Genomic DNA, 21,524 nt, shown 5'->3' on the forward strand with positions numbered 1-21,524 from the left:
GGCGCTGTCACTGCGTGCTGCTGGCAGGGCGAGGAGGTGCCTGTGCAGGGCTGCAGGTAAAGCTGCCTTCTGGTGGAGCCTTCTGTGGAGGAAAAATGCTTCCTTCTTCTGTACACAGCAGTGCTAGATCTGTGTGAAATTTCACACCGCTCAGCCTTATACCCTTTGGGTTTTCTGTGCAGGTTTTGTTTGTCTTCCTTTCGTAAGTGTTCAACAGGGTGTGTTTGAAATTGGTCTCAGGCTGAAAGTCATTATGTTTGTAATATTTCATCGTCAGTGTGTCTCTTTAAAAAAGAATGATTCATTTCCTTCTGAACGGGCAGAGAGGTAAAACCAGAGTGGTTCTGATGTAAAGAATATGTTTTGGAAAAAGACAATTTAGAAGTGAAGCCATTTTTGATGCATTTCTCTTGACTGAGGGCTTATCCTTCAGCAAAGTCTGGTGTGTGGCTCTCGGCGAAACCACGGCCGTGTCTTGCCCTGGGTTAAGACAATCCATTAAGGGTTTTCTCACCAGGACTGAAGTCACGGGTGGTTTCAGTGTAAGTTGCTCAGCATTTGCTTATAAGCTGCAGGAATGGAAAATTAGGCTGCCTGTGGTGAAGAGGGATGTTGGCTCTGCACCGAAACCTGGCTGCTGTCAGAGCAGTAAGGGGGACTGCAGAGAGCAACAGAAAATAATATGGCTAAGACCAGAAGGATTGAGAAGGTCCCATGAATGTTTGCAGGAGAGGTGTGCGTGGAGTAGCTGGTGGTGCCTGAGCAGTGGGTATGCCAAGGAGACTGGGAGGGCTCCTTCCTGAAGGGGTCGGAGGCAGAGAAGGAGAAGGGGATTATAGAGAATCCAGGTTTTCCATGGGAGTTGCGATGCGGGGAGAGGGAGCATGCCTGTGGCAGGAGACCGGGCAAGGCAGTGTTTGAAGGGAGGGATGGAAAAGGTGTCAAGGAGGCAGGAGCTGCAGGACATGGCCAGGTCTGGCAACGGGCTTTCTCCTGCTAAGGAACAGTGGCAAAAGGTCCTCCCCGAGCAGCTGGTGTGGCATGAATTTGCACCTTGTAGGGAGATTATTGAACCCACAGTGATCAAACGTGCTTTGGATGGGCAGCTTCCACCAAAACAGTACACAGCAGAAGGCAGGAAAAAAGAAAAAAGTCTTTGCTGGGAAGCTCCAGTATCAAACCAGCTCCTGTCAGCCTTGTCGGGAGCTGCAGGGCCATCACCAGCTCTTGTGACATTTGAGCTGCCTCCTAAAGCACTAAACTGTAGGGCCCTTGTGGTGAGGTGAGATGCTCACTTTTTACTAAAATAAGGAAATTTCTGGCTCTTGCAGTGGAAGAGGTACAATTAGTGATGTAACTGTAAGGTCTTGAGTGTGGTAAAATCAGAAGTCAAAAGTGGTGTTTTTTTTTAATGTTATATACATGCACATACATATATACAAAATAATATCTGGTGTGCTGTGCAAATCACATGATTTCCAGTCATTCTTGTGATTTTGTGTGTACTCGGTTCATGATTTCCAAGTACTAGGGGCTTGCAGTATGTGCTCCAACAAACTTCCTTTGCAGACAGCTCCTGAATCTCCTAACTGTCCTGAGAATGTTACTATCTTTATTTTTTCTAAAACAGATAAGACGTAACAGACTGTTACTATGCATATCTTCGCTAATGGGTACTTGTTCAGTGACCTGATCTTCCCTTAATATTTTAAAGTATTTTACTTTGGATACAAGTATCAGTGTGTAGATTTGCTAGATGGCAATTTTCAGGGTCATTTTTTTCCCTTAAAACATTGGTGCCGTGTTTGCTATTCTTTCCTTTACCATATCACCAGGTCCTTACAGTGTTTCAGTAATTGTGTAATTCAGTAAAATTCAGTAAACAGTGATTGTGTGTGGTCCAATAAATCCATCCGCTAGCTCACTTAACGCCTTCAGATGTGCGTTATCTAGGTAGGTTGTCTGGCACTGTGACTGCTCAGCTGTTCCAGCCGTTGCCTTGCCTACACCTTATTAAAGAATTCATTTATTTTTAAACAAGGTTGTCGTCATCTCAGAATGTTCAAACTTTTCTTTATTTTTCCTGTCAGAGTTATTTATGAATAGGATTTCTTTTCATAGAGTTGTGTGATTTCTTACAGTATCGTTATCCTCATTTGCAGACAGACTGTGGTATTCTTTTTGGTTTTATCATACAACATTTTCACACTAAGATCACCCATTGCTTATGAGAGATTATTAAAAGTACATAATATTAGTTTAATGGTAGAAATTGTTCTTTCATGCAATTGTTTCTTTTTGCAAGATCCATAAATTCTTGGAAGTTACAAAAGTTTTGCTACAGTTCAACTCTCAGTTAAGGAGCCCTCAAGGTGCAGTTTTCTGGGTTGTATTAACAGGGATTTCAAATGAGATGATCATGCTGACTTCTCAATCTTTCTCATAGTATTATTTTACCAGGATGAATTTTGAAAAGTCTTTTTGCTTTCTTCTGGTGTGTCCGTGTGTTGGGTCTTTGCCTTTCACCTTCACCAGTGAGCATAGTGATTTCCTTTGACTCCAGCCAGTTTAACATCCAGATCTCATGGCAGACCACCGTTTGACTGTTCTCACCTAAACTTCAATAGAGAAGGGTAATTCTGGCACGTGGAAGATTTCAGAATTTGGAAATCTGGTTTTGTTCTGATTTGGAGCACGCTCCGGGCCTGTCTGCCCAGCGGCGAGCCCTGCAAGGCAGGCTCCCTGGCTTCTCGAGAGCCGCCAGGCAGCTTTACTGCAGTGTTGTGGAAATTGAATTGCTTTTACGGACTGTTTGGATTTCAACAAATTGACTTTCACTTATGGAAAATGCCATGTTGGAGGATTTTCAGCCTATTCTATTAATATTGCAAGGGAAAATATAAACCGAAACAAAAGGAAACATTTTAACTGTCTGACGAGAGAAAGCTTCATGCGAGCATTTGATTTCCTGACAGCATTTCTGCACAGACTTTCCTTGAAATACACACACACGAGCAGAAAATCTGGCCAACTGACTTTCATGGGCTGTTGTGAAAATATTAAATGACTCAAAATTGGAGAAGCAAAACTGATTTAGCCTAGCCTGACTCCTTGCTACATTTTTACTCCGCCTCTGTGACCTTAAACTGTGTTCGACTTCCTGGAGAATTAATGCTTGACTGAGGAAAAATTGAGCGAATACCTCAGTACTTGGTATGTTTACAGCATACCTTAATATAATGTCTAGCTCTTTGTTAGGCGAACGATGAATTGTTTGGAGAACGGGTTATTAATAACTCTGCATTTGGCTTTGCCCTGCTGTTGACCAAGACAGAGATTCAGCGAGAGCAGGCTATAACAAAATATCAGGCTGGCACGGTTCCACTAATGAAGCTACAAGTGGGGCAGCAGAGGGGTGGGGGTAAGACCTGAAGGGTCTGATGCTCTGATGGAGAACCAGGGCTGATCCTGGAGGATGGAAGCCCTCTCAGAGGCACGTGGAGCAGGCGTTGCTCATCCCCAGGTGGGTTATGAGGAAAGAGGTGCAGAGTGGAAGAGGCCTCTGGGTTGCCCCATGTCCTCAAGTGGTGGCTAGCCAGTAGCACTCTGATTTTCTGAGCTACCTGGGGACAGCAGCTGTGTTATGGGTCATTGGGAGTCAGCTGAGTGAGATCAATAGGAGAGGGAGTCCTGCTGGCAGTCAACGGAGTGCTGGATGGGGGGCTCAGAGGCTGGATTGTGCTGTAAGGGGTTGCAAGCATGTGCAGTGGTTTCCATCTCATGGTGTGGTGGTTGTTAGCAATCGTAGTGTTGTTTGCATGGTGCCTGAAGGGTGCTAGGTACAACAAGTGTAATGTCCTGGAGACCTCAAGGGGAATCTGCTGGTGACAGAGAAGTGCTGAGGGAGGGAGAGAGGGAAAGAGAAACAAGCCAGAAGCCACAAAAATGACATATGAAAAAAAATTGTTTTTATTTCTCATGTGCACAAAAAGAGAAAAGAAAAGAGTCAAACAGAACTGAAGCAATGAGGAAAAGCCAAGAGTGGCGGCAGCAGCCTAGAATGGAAATGACCCTGCACCTGGCAATGGCCCCCTCCCCTCCACGGGCTTGCATCTAGCTCAACCTAGAGAGCATCAACAGAGCTGCTTATGGTTGGATTTACTTTCATTTCAGTAACTGGTGTTGTTTGGTCCCTCCTTCCTGCTTTGCAAGTTTGCCACCATTCTGGACCCAGCCAAGGAGCACACTATGGTATTTGCGGGGTCCCCTAGAAGCCCTTGTGCTCAAACCCCCCGGGGCAGCTATCATTCTCACTTCTTTTCCCAGAAGACTGCTTTTCTTTAGGAAGAAAGGGTTATTTTTTCCAACAGTTCCGCAAACCAAAATTTCCTTTAGGAAAATGTTTTTGTGCATGTATAATATTATACTCAAGAGGAGAAATAGGCGCAGGGTTTTTTGTTTTCCTTTTGTTGTTTGACCTCCTCACATTCACATTGTGATTACTTCTGAAGTGTTGTTCTGAATGTGATTTGTCACTATGGACGGGTCAGAAAGCATGCAGACGGGGCCCTGTTCCCACACGGCAGGGCTGGTTGCCACTTACCCCCTGCCCCCAGGCCTCAAAAAAGTGTCTGCTTTAATGGATCTGCCCTGCACAGCCCTTCCCGCTTCTTGTCCCAAATCTCGTTGGGCCCAAAGGACATGGGAGCTTCAGGGAACGGGACTCAGAAGTGCTGCCCAGTTTTAAATACTGTGGTCCCTGTTCCTCCCAGCAAAGCATGGCATTTGAGAACTCACAAGATTCCTCCCCTTCAAAAAAAACTGTGACAGGAGAAGATGCAGTCACACAACATTTCTGGTTGGTCCATTAGATAAAGCAAACATAACAGAAGAGCCAAGAATGGGACGAAAAGAAAGAAGTGAAAGGAGAGCTAAGGAAGAAGAATAAAGAAATGAAGAATTATTTGTGAGAAAAAGGAAAAGAGAGAAATGTAATAGAAATGTTCATTATTATTCAGAATAATACTTAACACTTTGATAGAATTTTCTTTCCAGGATCTCAAAGCACTGAGCCGGTGCTAATTAATTCAACTGCACAATACCCCTGTGGACTAGGAACTATTGTTATCCCCATTTTACAGAAGATTGGAATCGAGGCATAGGGGAGAAATTGGACTTGACAAAGGTTCTCTAGAGCCAGGTGGAGAACTGGGGAGTTTGAGCTCGCAGATACCTGCTCTCATACCGGTAATACTGCTCCCTCTCTGGATAGAAAAGTGCACTGGGAATTAAGAAGAATAAAAGAGAAGGATAGAAGTGGATTGGAAAGAAGGTATGAGAAAGAGATGGAAGAAAGGGAAGAGATAGCAGAATGGGGGAGAGAGATGTGAGTCATAGACTTCACTGGATTTTGCATAGCAATTTTTTCCCTCCAATTCTTTTTCTTCTCATTTTTTTTCCTGTAAAACTTTTTAAAGAACAATGAAAAAAATCCATTTATAATGAAGCAACTGTTGGCCAGTTGGGGAAGGGGTCCTTCCAAGATTTGGCTGTTCCCTCAGGTTCTGGATTTGTGCTGTGCTTTATTGAACACATTGTTTTGTTTTCAGTGAGCACAACGAGACTTGCACAGTACAGACAGCGTGTTCCTTATCTACAGGATGAGACGAGGCTGTTTTAATAACTACCATGATGAAGATGGAGATGAACTTATATACAAGAGGAATTGCCTTCACATTACACACATTATCTTCCTACAAAGCAGCAATTGTTTTTGCAAATAACATAATATTAAATAATTGGTAGAATTTTTGCGTTTCCTGCATAGTCCAGTCTAATGGAATCTATATGAATATTGATGGTTTTCTTCTGCATAATATCACCACATAAATCCCTGTGTCAGCTACTAGACTTTAGCTATAATACTGCTTTACAATGCATCCACCGACTGTAAATCAAAACAACCAACACAAGAAACTCTTTGGCAAATGTAATTCAGTACATTCGCATGGGGGTCTACAGATGGTGGTGGAAGAGGATTAGACTGCCCAGTCCTTTGCATAATTCTGCTTTTCTTTTAATTTTCCTGATCAAACTACTTGTTGTACTTATGGTCTTTCCAGACCAACCCAATGCCTGGTGGAAGTCCCCTTTTATCAGTGGAGTTACACCAACAATGGATTTGTCCCTCCGAGGGTCAAATCAAGCCAGCCGTGAGTGAGCCAACCAAATCCAGCTTTTGTATCCTATTTCGTGTCTCAAGTTTAGCGAAACACCTTTATGAAAATGAGCGTTTCTGAGCTGCTAGCTTCTCTCAAGGTGGCCCCTGGGCTGCAGGTTGCCAAGCGTGACGTGTCACAATCTCCTTTTCTCGAGCCTCTTCAGAAGGTTCTAGTTGCCAGTACTAGGATTTACTGCCTCTGGCCCTGAGTGAGACTGGTGCACAAGTGAAGCAAAGGCTGTACTGAGAGACTAAAGGGGAGACTTTGCTAACAGGGTCCAGCATCTGTCTGGTGTCTATGGAGGAAAACAGGAGTGGTAAAGGTAAATTGTTAGACATTATTCAGAATTTGCTTCTCATGTAGAATAAAATGAGATAATGGGCCAAATTCTGGTCTCAGTGACAGTGAAACAACTCTGCTATTTGCAGCAGGTTACTCAGAGGTAAGACGTGCAAAGTAACACTTTAAATAGTCAGGAGTAACCTCTTTGACTTTATTCCATACAGGAACAGATTTTAGCTCTATATCTTCTATGTAAACATCCCCCCACCCCCAATACCCTTTTCATTTGGGCATCCCATTAAAGAAGACACAGACCTATAATCAGCTAGAGCCATGCAAGGGCTAAAAGTGTTAGGTGAAAGGGGCCTTTGGGATCAACACAGCTGTTTACTGATGATGGATTTCATACATACAAGTTAAACTTGGAGACAGAATACTGAGTCCACAACCACATCTCCTCAGCGGCTGGGATTTTATGGATTTTATGGATTTTATACATAATGTTGGCTGTACAGACTGTTCACTTTTATGCCCTTTGGGGGTTTGATTCTCAATCCTGTCTTTGTCCATGGACAGTAGCCCACTAGTTTTATCTGAAACCTCTCTAAAACAACAAGGATCTGCTTTGGCAGACTTGATGCCCTGGGGACAGGCTATAGCTGCCTTCATGTTTTCTTTGAGTATTTTTTAGGAAGTGTCAGTGCAAGGTACAGTTTATGAGTTTGCTGACAATACAGGAGTAATAAGCATTTCTATTGACAGTTAGCCTTTTGCAGAACAGTGTTTGCCAGTCACTTGGGAACCATAACGAGCAGAGAATCCCTAGAGAATCATCAGGTGAGCATTTGGGATAAGGGGTAAATATTAGGGTGCACAATATAGGGCTGAATATGAAAAGATGAGGCTGCATGTTGGGACTGGCTGGAAGGGTGTGGGCATATGGACTTGGATGTAGGCCTATAAATTATCAAGTGTATGAGCATATGGACTGGAAATTGACAAGGGCCCATATAGCAAGGCAGTTAGGAAATTAGGTGTTGGGCACAGATAACGAGGCAGTTGTCACCAGGCTATAGGGATCTGGAGAATGGATGTTGGGCATGTGTAGAACTGCGAAAGTTGGGATGTGGGTGAGCTGAAGTAGTCATGGGTACAGGGATTAAGGTAAAAGGAGAGGAGCCTAAGGGCTAGGGAACCAAGCAATAATCCCAGCCAATCCTGAATTTGTCCATCTCAGTCTCAGCTGTCCAGAGGGCAATCAGATGGGCCCACGTGAAGCCCCACACTTTCCTTTCCACCACAAAGCGCAGTTAGAGCGCAGCTGGGCTTGTTTTCTTTGTTTGCCAACCAGTGACATGGAAAACGTTTGTTGACTCAGAGTGCTTTTTTGTCGACTGATGTGTTTGGTAACTTTGTCAGATGTGACTTGTCCACACTGCTCCCCAGAGACAGGATTTGGGGAAGGGGGAGGAGGAGGAGGCGACGGGGGTGGAGCTGGCATCCAATCCTCTCCAATACCACCATCCCATTGTAGTGCAAAACAGAAAGGAAACAAAACCCGAGAGTGAAAGAGGAGCGTCAAGCGTCAGAGGAACTGGTCTGCCATTCAGGTGGTGGGGAGGGATGGGACTTGTAGTTTTATTTTTGTAGGGTTTTTTAATTATTATTTTGTGTTTTTTTTTTTCTTGGTTTTGTTTGCTTGGGTTTTTTAGAAAATTGGGGATTTGTTCCTTTTTTTTTTTTTTCCTTTTTACAGACCTTCATGACAAAGCATAAAAACACAGTTATATTTATATATCTATTTATATATTTCTTCATTTCATCGGTTGGTTTGTAAATGTTGCTCCATCCTCCTGTCTGAGCTGATTGTGTGTCACAGAAATTGTGGGCGTATGTGGGAGGCTCGCCCCCGGCCTGGCCTGCAAAGTCACCGTGTGGGCTGTGGCCGGTGGCGGTGAAGCCGTGCTGAAGAGTGGGGATGAAGTGCACAGAGAACCCCTCGCGGGGGGCAGATAGTTACTTGGTCCTTTCCTCGGTTTCCAGATGGGCCAGGTCTCTGCACTGCCATCTCTGCTCTAGCCAGGCCGTTCCCTCCGTCCTGGGAAGTGGGGCGGTCGTCACAGGTTATGCGTTTCGAAGAGTCCACCACAGAAGAGCGTATCTTTGGGGAACAGTGTTTCGTCAGTGGCTGTGTCCCCTGCTTCCCCCTGCCCTTACCGCTCCCAGGAGGTGGGGGTCCCGTGAGGCGATGGTTGCCAGCTGCATCACTGCCCAGTTCCCCTCGAGTCTTGGGAGCTCTGGAGAAGACCGCGCGTGGCCCGGCCTCGCCGGGGGCTCCTGCAGGAGGCGGCGGGGCCTGTGGCTCCAGCCGGCATGGCGGGGCACAGGGGGACGCAGGGGAGGACAGGGTTCTCAGTCAGGTGTCAGGGCGCTCGGCGCGGCGGCGGAGAGGGAGGGCGCGGGCTGCGGGAGGCACGGAGAGTTCCTCTTCGCCTTCCCAGGGGCGGAGGGGTGGGTCAGACAGGTACAATATGGAGGCCTAAGCTGTCGCCCTGCAGTTTCATGTGGTTTCCATGGTAACTAGTGGCGGTCATAGGCAGCGGCAGCAGTGGGAGGTGCGGAGCCCCGGGATGTGGCACTATAATAATAAGGGGAACCTGAAAGTTAACACAGGAGAAGAATGGACTGGTTGAAAGGACAAACAGTGAAAAAAAAATAAAATAAAAATAAAAAGCAAAACAATCAAACGAAGAAAAAGAAACGAAGGAGAACTAAAAAAAGAAGAAAGGAAAAAGAAAAGGAAACAAAGAAAAGGAAGGGAAGCAAAAGAAGGAACCTGGGGACTCAACTGTTGCTGGGCTTATTGAGAGGCGGTCGGTGCAGGCCAGCCAAGGGCCACATCTCGGAGAAGAGAGATTACCGTGGCCTCTGGGTCTGAAGCCCCTCTGTGGGGAGGTCCTCTTGCTCCTTCAGACCACCAGTGAGGAGCTGAGAGGGAAGCACGTGAGCACTGAGCGGAAATATCGCACACCTGATCACGGAAATATCCCACACCCGATCGAGGCCACCAGGGAGTTGCCAGGGCTGCATGTTCTGAGCATATCTGATAAAGTACAGTGGGTTGCTCTTAAAACAGGAGGGGAAGAAGGAAACAGAATTACATAGTTTATTGCTTGGGATTTTGGTCACATTTGGAATGAAAGCTCTCTAGATGGTTATTGAATGTGTGTTAAATAGTGATTGATTATTAAGATCACATTTACTGAGGTTTAACAACGCTGGAATAAAATGTGCATCTATTACCTAGTTGTTAAACCTCAGTAAATACCTAGTTAATAATCACAGCTGATTTATTTTACTTATAATAAATATCTTCTTGTTCTCTTGCAAAGAGGTGTTGTGTTACAAGATAGAGTCTTATGGGAAGTTTTTTCCCCTCGGAAAAAAAACCCTCACTTTTTCTGGGCGTATTAGAGTCACTGGAGATGGATATATTCCTATGAGGAAACTCTACTGGCAATTTCAAACATAGTGCTGCAGGCTGTCTCCCATTCCCAACATTGCTCCAACTGGTCCTATAAGAAGAACTTCCATTGGATTTCCAGGTCCCCAGGAATTGACTTTGGGGTTAGCTTGGGAGAGGAGTAAAACCTCATGTGGTGTTTTGAACAGATCTTGAATGGATGCTGATTGCAGACGGTGAGAGTAGCAGAACTTGAAACTAGCTTCTGTTTTGATTTGGAATAAACTGTGGATGCAGCCCATGGAGAAGACAGAAGTGAGCTGGAATTCTGAACCATCTCTTGAAAGAGGAATTGGCTTCAGGACAGTCACATAATACATGACAGCTATATATACCCATCTAGATACTGGACTGGAGAGTGAGGAAGACGGCCCTTCATCTGGCCAGATACTTGAAAGCCCTCTTCAGAAACAAACAAACAGAGAAAAGAAAACAAAGAGACAAACAGAAGGAGCGCGAAGCTGGGGGTGTGTGGTGGGAAAGAGGTACTCACTTAGTAATGCAGGGTTGCTGAATCGCCAGGCCTCGTTGTAGGTTGTGTACTGAGGGTGACTGTAGGGGTTCCCTGAGAACTCGCTCCCTGAAAGAAATCAAAGAAGTCATGAAATACGGTTAACGATGAAGATTTATGCCTGCTGTTCCATCGAGCCTGTGTTTGTGTTGAGTCCATATGCCATCAGCAAAACTAGGGTATGTAGCTCCCTTGCCCACCTGGTACTGTGCCTTTCAGGACGCTGTAGTGTTTGTGCACTGAATGTGCAATGTGCTTATCCATACAATCAACAATTATGAGATTGGCCTCCTCATTTATGAGACCACATTTATGATCAGTCAGTGAGTTACAGAGAAAACTTGCTGTATTCCAGTTCCAGAAGAGAATTTTCTGATGGCCAACACTTCAGGTGCTATCTTGAATCTAGAAGACAAGCTGGGCTATGGATCCCTTCTCGACATTTGGCAATATTGGCCCAAACCAAAGTACTTGGGAACTTTGTAATCTAATAAGACTCTGAACCAAAATTTGAATGTGGTAGAGCCTTCTTAAATATTCAGTTTTATTGTGCAGAAGGAGTTGGGTCTTGTTTTATAGATGTCTGTGAAGGCCTAAGGGAATTACATTCAGGAACTGAGGAGGTATGGTGTTGCATTCAAAATAAATAAATCTCCCCAAACTTAAACAAACAAACAAACAAACATGATTTTGTTAACTGAAAACATGCCATTATCTGATCATAACCTCAGTGTAATCTAGTACTAACAGGCTGGGGGCATTGGGTCCCATCTGAAAGGCGTTATGCACTCAAAAGGCAGTGAGTGAACAGCGTGACTTAGCTTCTGGTCTGCTCTGAGGAGGGGGTGGAGACCACAGAAGTGCATGTGGGGTTCCTACTAGATGCTGTGGAACAGGAAAAGAAGGCAGTGCAAGATGCGCTGGATGCCTGTGATACAATTACCGAAGAAATGTCAATTAATTATACTGTAATCTCTGCAAATCTTCCCTCACAGGAGAGTTAAAACCCAAAATAGGTTCTCAGATGGTGGAAGTGAAGTCTGTTAAAGTCAGTGGATTTGCACTGATTTAAGCTCAGGAGGATCTGTCCAGCTGGGTCCTTTAAAGACACTCAGAATAATAACCAAAGTAGTCAGTACGGAAATGTGTATGTATCAAAACAATTACCATCCAAAGCTCTTTTAGTCACAGTAGTTTTTAGTTTCAGCATAAAAACTCTTACTGTGCGATGGACGTTGCTCAACACTGATTTAATGATAATAACTCAGCATGTTTCCATACCTAGAAACATCCTGTACTGAAAATCCCGACAACTAGTGGGGAAGGAATAGGTGAAGCCTACTAAGGTGACCAAGATCTGTGGGATTATGGTAGAAAGGCAGAAAGCAGTGCACAGCCCAGGTTTACGTCTATTGAAGCTACTTATCTGTGGGGTATACTGGGATGAATTTGGCCCCTGAAGAAGGAAAAGACAACCCAGATGAGAATTACTGCTCTTAAATGCCTCATATGGAGATCACTTCTCTGCATCGAGAGAAGAAGATCTGATGTTTCAAGGCTTCTCTCTCACCCTCCTCTGAGTTTGTCACCCTAAACTGTTTATAGCGTTCCTAAAGCACGGGTTAAGTAGAGGAGAAAGAGCCCCAGCTATGGAGAGCTGGGGAGGAGGGAGGGCAGCCACTGGAAACAGTGTTTATTGACGAGGAGTGAAAGCATGCATGCAGCAGGATAATGAGCTTTTGAGCTCAACTGTGACCAAGAGGAACTGAGCTATCGCCTTCCCCGATCACTAATGAAACAAGTGTAATTTCCTCATCAACATTGGATTCTGTTTAACGACTCCCTGCCGTTGCCATCACCAGCCCTCTGCAGGCTCTACGCTGCTCTGTGTAAACTGCAGTTCGTTTCAGAGGATGCTCACTTCACCAAAACAGTTTGCAGAAACTTGATGGCCTTTCTGGGAACGTCGAAGAAGCGAGCCAGGGATCAAAGGTGCTCTGTTACCTTCGCAGGAAGCATTTCACAAATGCACAGATTAAGCATAGCGCAATTCCTGACTCATCCTTGACTAACCCCTGCTTTTTTAGGTTTGCATGCAGGGACTGCTGGCTTTCATCCATGTCCACAGCCGGTGATCTGGAGTTACGGGCAAATGCGAATGCAGGACGTGTATCTTAGCACATCATCCACATAAACCTCAGAGATATTTGCATGCATGACTGAGCATGTTGCATGGATGTACTGCTACTGGAGACAAGCTCTTCTCTAGGCTATACAATGAGAAGTCCAGTGAAAGGTTGTCACGGACAGAACAGAGAAACTTTGGTTAGCGCTGGTCAAATGATCTTCTCAGAAACAGCTTTCCTCTGGAAAATGCTGTCTCATCAAAATGGAAATGTTTTGCATTAGCTTGTCAGCTTCAGCGGAGTTTTGGAAGGAAAAGTTCCAAAATGATTGCAAATTGAAACAAAGTATTATGTTTCAACTTTCTTGTTTTGTTTCATTTTGCCTTTCTCATCTCATTTAATTTCCTTTCAACTCTTTTATTATTTTAATATGTCTTGACATCTAGAACATGTTGACATTATTGAAATGTTTCATCCTGATGTTTGCAAATTGAACAGTTTCAAGATTCTGACTCCTCATCCCAATGAAAGATAAAAACAAATGTCAGAAAGCCAGAATTTTGCATGGGTTGGAAATTCTGCTTTCCAACAAGCTCTGTTTTTATCTCTGAATCTTTTTTTAGGGAGGATAGAGCCTCTCTCTCGTATTCTTTCACATCTGGACGGTGCTGTTTGTTTCCCTGTCAATATGTTTCTTACAGATGCTCCCTGAGTGGACACCTTGCTCGCTTTGTGTTTCTAATACACCTAAAGCACTGGCTCCTGGTCTTTTTGGCCCAGGGGCAGTGACAAACCACTGGTGATGTGCTGCTTTGTTTTTCCTTTTCAACCTGGACTCTTAGCAGAGGTTGCCAGCAAGCACAGAGGATCAATCTCATGAGGCCTATATTCTGTGCAATCTGTGCTCTGGGAACCTTTACTAACAGTATTTGTTGGTATCTGTATTTAAGTCTTGGCATGTTTAGTCTTCTAATACAGAAACTATGAGGCATGAAGTGAGCCTAGCAGGTGGCAGGTCCAGGACCAGTAAGGGAGGTTGTTTTCACGCGATACATAGTTAAGGTACCTTCTTGCCATAGGTTGCTGAAGACATTAAAGACTTGTATGGGTTCAAGAGACACTGCTTAAGTGTGTGGAGGGGAATTCTATTGCGGGTGCTTAATATTAAACATCTCTGCCTTAAAAAGTCTCTGAGCTGCAACTTGTTGGAGGCATGGAGATCTTTTAAGGAAGTGCTGATACCTGCTTTACTCTTACACCTTTCCCAGGCAATCTCTTTTGGCCCCTGACAGAGAGCAGTGGCTGGAGAGACTTGCAGTGTGACCCATTAAAGCCAGTCTTATGTTCCTTCCCAGGAAGCCTCTCTATCTCCAGCTTGTTGGCATCGGTCACATAAGAACAGAAGGGCTGCCAGGCTGGGTCTGACCAGTGGGGTCTGACTGACACAGCCAGTACTCGATGCGATGTAGAAAGATGCAATAACTACTGCAGGGTGCCTGAGTAGCCCACAGGAAAAGCTTTCTGTAACTGAATGTTGACATCAGATCTAATGTAAAGATGTCTCTTCGACTTGAATAATGTCTTTGGAGTACAACTCGACTTTATTCTTCATCATCCTGTATCCTCCCCCCTTTTTTGTTTCAGTATCTGTGTGTTTTGGGGGACACTGCTGTCTTATGGAAAAGTAGCCCCTGCATCAAATCTCCTATTCTTGGATAAGTGATCCCTGTGATTAATGGTCTTAAAATCTTTGTCTCAGTTTAAGTGTCAGTGTCATCCTTGCAATGAGGATGTTAAACTTACACAGCAGTCACTGAACACTTCTTAGACCAGATCCTGTGTGGCAGAAGTTGGGAAGAGCCTGTGGTTTAGTAGCATGCATTCAACAAGCCGGCTATTTTAGTGCTATCAGTAGTTTCTGTATGCCATGACCCTCTGTAAGTTTTGAACTATAACTGACATATACATTGACAACTGAATCTGCCTACTGTTAATGACTTACGTTTTTTTAATTGATTTATATTGTCTTAGTGCTCCTCTGATTCTGGAGCCAAGTGGAGTTTAAACCATCCCCTTGAAAAATGTAGTGTAGAAGGCAATGCCTGAAGTTTTGCGAAGTCTGCAGCACCCCAGGAGTTCAGCAGGCTGGCTGTAGCAAGGGACTGAAGCGGCGCTTGGGGAGGGTACCGATCCACTATCTTTTCCTGATCTGGAGGTCAATCACATCATCTTCACAACATAGCCCAGGAATTTTTGTGTGTCTTAGGATGATAAGCAGGCAGTCTGTTAGCTCTAGAATGTGCCCATAGGCATTAGCCAGTAGTGGTGGTATATAGGCAGTGATTTGTCATTTAAAGGTGTTAAGACTCAGACCTGCAAACATTCGCTGTCACTGATATTTTCACTGATTAACTGTCCTCTGCAGTGTATGCTTGTTTAGCCAGCTGTTCCAAGATTTGGATGAGGGCTAAGTTAGGCTTTTCACTCACAAACCCTGGGAAATTGTATTGCAGTAATTTACAAGATTTCTGTCCTCAGCTTTCTGCTGCTTCACTTCACAATTGCTGTCTGAGTCATTCTTCCAGCAGCAGAGGTTGCAGAACAGCCTGTACCTGCTCGTTAGCCATCACAGCTCCCAGCCCAGGGCGTTAACATAAGCAGAAATCAGTGGCAGATGAAGTCTTGAGTCCTGAGCTACTGGGGATGAGAAATGAAAATCCTGCCTCTTCATTTATCTAGTGGGACTAGCTGTCATCTGAGAAGTGGGGAGCAGAGCCTGTGGAAATAACCTCTTTTGTTGCCCCCAGGTAAATGGTCCTCTGTGCTCCCTACACCCTGGGCAGTATTACCTAAGCTGTTTGCCAAGAGAACGTATTTCTCCAAAGGCATTGGGTGGCAAAGGAACAGTTTGCCTTTGAATGTAGGATTTGTCCCTTCTTGGACTGGGGCACTATCTTACAAACAGGAGGTGGGTAAGTAGTTGGTTGTTGAAAGTGAATGGTTAGTTTCTCCTGAAATGCTGTTAATCATTGCTGAGTTCTTGGCCAGTTCAGGCTGTGGACAGCAGCTCTCCAAGAGCTGCAGGTATTAAATTACCATTGATGATTTGCAGTTTGATGCCCTGGCTTTAGACAGACGTAAGTTGTTACCCTAAGTTAGTGGATAGTTGAATATCCTGAGCCACGAGCAGTACATAATAATCTGCACGGGTCATTGGAAAATAATTACATCTGTTAATGAATACTAAGGTTAATTAATTACCAATTAATTGCCACAGGTTATAGATAGCTAGTTGCCCATAGCAGCAGTGAATCAGTTACCAGGGGGAGGGAGATACATTACAGAGAGGGTTGTGAGCTACTTTGGTTATAGGCACCTGATGTTTTTTATATGAAAGAAAACCTCGATGGCAGCAAAGCAATAGCAAAGCCAACTGTGAAAGCTCTCCCACTGCAAGTATACTGTTCAAACACGTGGGCACCGTTATTGAATTCTGGACTTACCAGGAACCATTCCTGCCAGAGTTGAGGTTGGGTAGCTGCCTTGTCCAGTTGGGGGAACATGGGGTGGGTAGCCAGGCAAGGTAGTGCTTGCCATATCACGACCTGGAAAGGGAAAGAATCAGGACAGGGCATCAGTAGGGATAAGGTCCTTCAGTACTGATTCGATATCACCTTTTGTCCCACCATCATGTCACTAGCAGCTTGATGGGCAAATGCTGTGCGTCCTGCCCTTACATGTGTGCTGACCTTCTACTGAACATTTTGGGGGAAGATTGTGGCACTCTGATCTCAGGCTATAGGGATGGATCTTAAAACTTAGTGCTGTGAGGCTCAAAAGAATTTGCTTTCACTGTAGATTTTTGAGCCTGTTAGAAATTTTGGATCTATTTTCACTAAATAAAAATCGCCCTAAGCTGCACAGAGAATGGCAGCACATTCATTGCCAGAGTAGCTGAGGTCCTTTCTATAAGCAGTCGATGCAGTTCCAAAACTGTGGTGATGTTGCTTTAGGGCATGACCAATGGGTAAGGCACTGGAAAGTGATCCAGGAGTTTTCTCTGCCTGTCTCTGGTCCCACCTCTGCCGTTTACCTGCTGATGCTAAAACCATCAGCAAATCACTTCACCTCTCTGTGCTTCTTCTTATGCTGCAAACTCTTTGGTGCAAGGGCACGCTCCCAGTACATTTTCACAGTGCTTAGCATTAGATCAGTACTTGCTGGGCTCCTTCCAGGTGATGGTGTAATATATAATAATTGGATCATGTGAATTAATTTGAGTCCCACTTCATTTTTATCACAGATACAAGTTTTTGTTAGTAATACTCCAACTCTTGGTATTTTTTATCCACCAAAGAAGTAGAGAGCGGTGTAGATCGGGTGGATGATTGTAGTTGATTTTTCATCTCTTAGGAAGTGCAGCTGGAGGCTTCTTGGTTGGTGCCAGAGGCATTTCCTCATTTGGACTGGTTAGCCTGAAAATGGGCCAGCCAGAAGGGCATTTTGCTGTTAGTGCTTATTGCATTTAAATGAACTGAAATCATCTCAGAAGCTGCTGGGAGTTTCAAGCCAAAACCAAAAAAAAAAAAGAAAAGGCTAAATAAATTAAGATAATCTTTCCCCCACAGCTGCTGGGAGATTTACAGCTCAACCTCCAACGTTGCCTACTGAGATCTCTGCTCTTTCAAGCCTTTCACATTTCCTAGGTGAGGTGTAGCTCACCAAGAAGTTTGTGCCATTGTCGTTCCTTTCTTAAATTTTGCCTAACGTGTCTGTTCTGGGAGGACTGCAGTCTGATTCACCTTTAGAAGTGACAGTTTATGGATGGCCCATTGACGCCACTGGAACTGGGCTGGGATATGGGAATGAAAGAACAAGAACTGCCTTAGCTCTACTTGTGGCAGAACAGTAACTGATAAAGCAGGCCCTGAAACAAACATGGACCTTGGCAGGGGAGTCAGAAATAAATAACAATTGAACAGCAGAGTAAAAACTAAATCAACATGGAGAATTACCCCTAGGGGAGGAAGTTTCTTCAGAATGAGGTGGGCTAAACCAAGGTTGTTGCTTTTGTAGATCTTGACTAAAGATTACTGAGGTGATTTGCTCAAGAAAAAAGAAATGTAAGTTCTTTCCCTCTCCCTGAAGAGGTTCCTGAGCCATGGCTGACATTCCTAGCTCACCTTGTCTTAGATAACAGGCACAGAACTAGAGCGACCAAGCCATTTTCCAGCCACTCCCCAGTATTGATAAAAATAAATATATAATGCCTCAGGGATTTATGTTCTATACTCTTCTACTCTTTTATCACCACCATTGCTTTAGTGATTTGTAGTTGCACATTAAGCAGTGTGACTAACACCTACTAAATGTAGTGTGTTTTTGTTTTGTTTTGTTTTTTTTCTCACATTCTTTTAAGGGAAAAAAGTTTTGTGCTTCAAATTCATGTATTTTTGGTTTCCTGTATTTACTAGTCTGAGATGTAACAGCAGGTGATGAATGGGAAAACAGTGTCACTGAAAAGTTAGAGAGAACATTATGTAGTAGCAGGCAAAATTAATTCATTTTGACACTTCCATTCAAGTGGGAACACATACACACTCACTCTGCTACCCGATCTATGCACATATACCCCTGTGTTTTTATTTAGATGTGAGCACGCAGAGGCTGATACTCAAAACTCAGTGTGGAAAATGTGTTGGGAAGTGATCATCTGTCAAAATCCCAATCTTGAAAAAGAAGATAACAAATATAGTATCACTAACATGAATAGGAGTCCTGTAGGGAGACTCTTAAAATGCTGCTACGTAGAAGCAGCCCCCTTCCATTACCTCCTCTCATTACCACCAGGTGAACAGGGTTATTAAATTCTTGTACTCCAGGGCTATGTCAAAGCGAGTGTCTGACCTGCTTATAACATGCTTCCAGTACCAGCTATCCTCCTTTCTCCCAAAACCTTCTGAGTGAGAACCGCACCTTCATCACTGCAACTTTCTTTGAGCTTTTGAACACTTTCTCCCAAGTCTACTTTTCCATAAATGTCCTAAAGCAAGTGCATCTCCTGAAACAGTGCCTTCTAGCTTAGGGGGTGGCCATGTAAGTCTGCATCGCCACTGAAGTATATTGTTGGAGAGAGTCTGTCAGGATAAGCCTTGGCTTAGGAAATGCCCAGAGCTCCTACTGGCTGCAGTAAGACTTGGACAGTGTTATGAACACAAAAGTCTTCTCTGCAGTTGCTTGCTGCTTTCCTACAGGGAGGTTTAGAAATGCAAATGTCACCAAGACAAAGGGAGGACGTCAGGTCAAAGAGAAAAATAATATAGGAATATGAAGGAGGCAGAAGATACGTTTCTTGAGCATTAGGAACCATGTTCTGCACTGTGAAGAACTTGCCTATTGAAAAAGCCCAAATTGCATTCTTTGGCAGTGGAGTGACACCTAAAAAGATTGACACTATTCACCCAAGCCATCCCTGAGCTTCTGCAGCAGTGATGCCTCAGTCCTCTTGCATGGGGGTTTTACCTCATACCTACCTTAAACTCCACTTCCCTCCCCCGCCTCACTCCAGCCTGCTGCTCCTAAGTGCTGCCATCTTCTGTGACCTGCTTCTGTCCTTCCCTTGAAGGCTACTACCACAGATCTGATTTCACGTGGCTATAAGACTTCATAGCCTCTGACCCTGTTTCCTGACTACCTGGTCTGCCACATGAAGGTGCCAGCTCACGCTGACACTTCCCAACGAGCTGACTCGAGTCCTGCTTGCTGTGTGGCTGTGGCACTGCTCACCCACTGACTGTGTACAGGTCTGACTTGTAGTTTTTGCAACCCATGCTGACAACCCTGCTGACAGTCCTAGAGCTGGCAGACACATTCAAGCTGCAGTCATCAACCTAGGCTAGCACGCAGTACCCTCGCTGGGCCCCCCGTGCACAGGGGCCTCGTGGTTAGTGAGGCAACACAGGATTTTGCTGTACAAGTGTTTCCCTACTAAGCCCCAAACCCGTCCAGCTGGGACACCAGTCACTTCTGTGTAGTTACAGCTTCTTTTCCCATTTTATTCTGCAAAAATGAAGGACAGGCATGAAATCTTTAAGTGACTCTCCGTGGAGCTGCGAACACATGCTGCATACACAGAACTGGAACATCGTTGCTCTGGTTCCCGCTTGCACTCAAAGAGCTTGCAGCATTTACTGGTCTCCCCGTCAGACGAAACTGAACCCCTTGCCTGCAGCATCCCCGCTGAGTTTGTGGCCAAGGCCGGTTACCTGCTATCAGAGGCTGGCTGCTGGACTGCCCAAAGTGGGCACCATGATGAAGGAAGGCACTGTAGCAAGGCGTGGACGCATCGTCTGAAAGGGTCATGTGGAAGGGCTGAAGATCAGCCTGCCCAGAGCCGACCGGCGTGGTGGGGGTGAAAGGGGTGAGAGAGGCTCCATGAGGCTCTTGCTTTATACTGAGGGGAGAGGAGAGGTTTTCTGTGGTAGGGTAAGGGATGGACACAGACAGACAAAGGGAACAGGGGGAGGAAGAGGAGGGTGGGAAAGGGAGGAGAGGAAGAACAAAATGGGTAAATGAAAATGGAGTGGTTAAAATCTACAGGGAAATTAATTTAAAAACAAAAATAAAAATAAAAAGGTTAGGAGTAGATCAGAGGAGCCAGTGCTGATACAACAGCAGTAAATGCACCCGGGGGCTAGGCTCTGACTGCAGTGATGCCTCTGCAGGGCAGCAGGATACGAGAAAATGGAGTGCGGTGGCGGATGGGAGGGATGGGATGCGGGACAAGGAGAAGTGTGGGAGGGGACATGCAGGAGAGGGAGGACAGGAAGAAGCATAGGGTTGGGAAGGAGAAGAATGCTCTGAAGCTTCGGTGCTCCCTTTCCTGCTGCGTTCTCTTGCTGTCTGAGGGCGTACAAAGATGCTACACTCACGCATTTTGGCCCAGGGAATTACACCCCTTTGTCTCTCAGACCCAAGGTAACTTCCCCAGGAGAGCAGCATGGTTATGAACATCTGTTAAACGGGATGCTCAGTGTAAAGGCCAAAGGTTGTCAAACCAAGCTCTGTAAAAGCTTTGACAAAAAAGATGCAGCTGAACTTTGAGGTGGTTAAAATGAAAAATGGGACTGTGCCATTAATAGGTGAATAGATAGATCAATCAGTTGATCTTTTTTATAGTGGCATACTTTGTGGCTTTGACTGTAAAAGCACTGAGTACTGACTCCGGTAGTTCCCAAAGTACAGCAGTGCCAGACAGATACCTTGACGGAGAGATACAGTGGAAGAGAGAAAATGTTGGAGACTTATAATAGATTTCATTTGCACTGCTATTTGCATTGGACCACTGTTTCTGAAGTGCAGATTTGCACAGGCACAAGAAACACAGCTTTGAAGCTGCTCCTAACTGGGCTCCCAGGTAGGAGCTCTGGGAATAGTAGAACTCTGTGACCTAAAGCATGGGTGTTCCAGTACACCCAGACTTGGTGGGTTAGCAGTAATAGGGTCCTGTATTTGAACACCTGAAAGAGAAGTATGGATGATGTGATCAGATCCTATCCAAATCATCTCGCAAACCAGCCACCCTCAGGTAAACAAATTAGAGCCAACAAATGAAAGCCATCTCTCTGCCGCAATGGCAAGTGTTGCCAATGTCATATGAGATAAGTTAGTTGTGGTGGGTTTGATTTATACAGAGATATATAAATGTGACGTATAATTGGGTCATAAATCTGGCTTCATTAATGTAGAACTGGCTTTAATTAACTCTAGGCACCTTATTGTGAGGCTGCAATGCTCACCTAGACTATAAAGGGCTGGGCAGTTTCTGTCTGCGAATGCTGTTTATCCTGAGGCATTTGTTT

The 21,524-nt window shown here is 44.7% G+C and overlaps 1 protein-coding gene and 1 long non-coding RNA gene across 8 annotated transcripts in view; one reads left to right on the forward strand and one right to left on the reverse strand.

The window, feature by feature from the left end:
- Positions 1–3,835, forward strand: part of LOC310902848 — a 99,602-nt gene extending 95,767 nt beyond the window's left edge. Inside the window, exon 5 of the long non-coding RNA XR_014587037.1 lies at positions 2,536–3,835. This is a non-coding gene — a long non-coding RNA (uncharacterized lncRNA). The remainder of the gene's footprint in view (positions 1–2,535) is intronic.
- A 1,678-nt stretch (positions 3,836–5,513) lies between these two features.
- The window catches only part of PAX2 (paired box 2), a 96,386-nt gene continuing 80,375 nt past the window's right edge, over positions 5,514–21,524 (reverse strand). For 3 of the 7 annotated variants that reach the window (XM_083844981.1, XM_083844980.1, XM_083844979.1), the window contains 4 exons: positions 19,929–20,138; positions 16,167–16,268; positions 10,520–10,606; positions 5,514–9,141 (listed from right to left, as the gene is read on the reverse strand). In XM_083844981.1, coding sequence (XP_083701107.1) covers positions 9,020–9,141; positions 10,520–10,606; positions 16,167–16,268; positions 19,929–20,138 — 521 coding nt within the window. In that variant the 3' untranslated portion in view covers positions 5,514–9,019. Of the gene's footprint in view, positions 9,161–10,519; positions 10,607–16,166; positions 16,269–19,928; positions 20,139–21,524 lie in introns of all 7 variants that reach the window. The other 4 variants (XM_083844983.1, XM_083844982.1, XM_083844984.1 and 1 more) reach the window with 3 other exon arrangements.

Source organism: Anser anser (assembly GCF_964211835.1).
Source record: "Anser anser genome assembly, chromosome: 7".
Taxonomy (NCBI): domain Eukaryota; kingdom Metazoa; phylum Chordata; class Aves; order Anseriformes; family Anatidae; genus Anser; species Anser anser.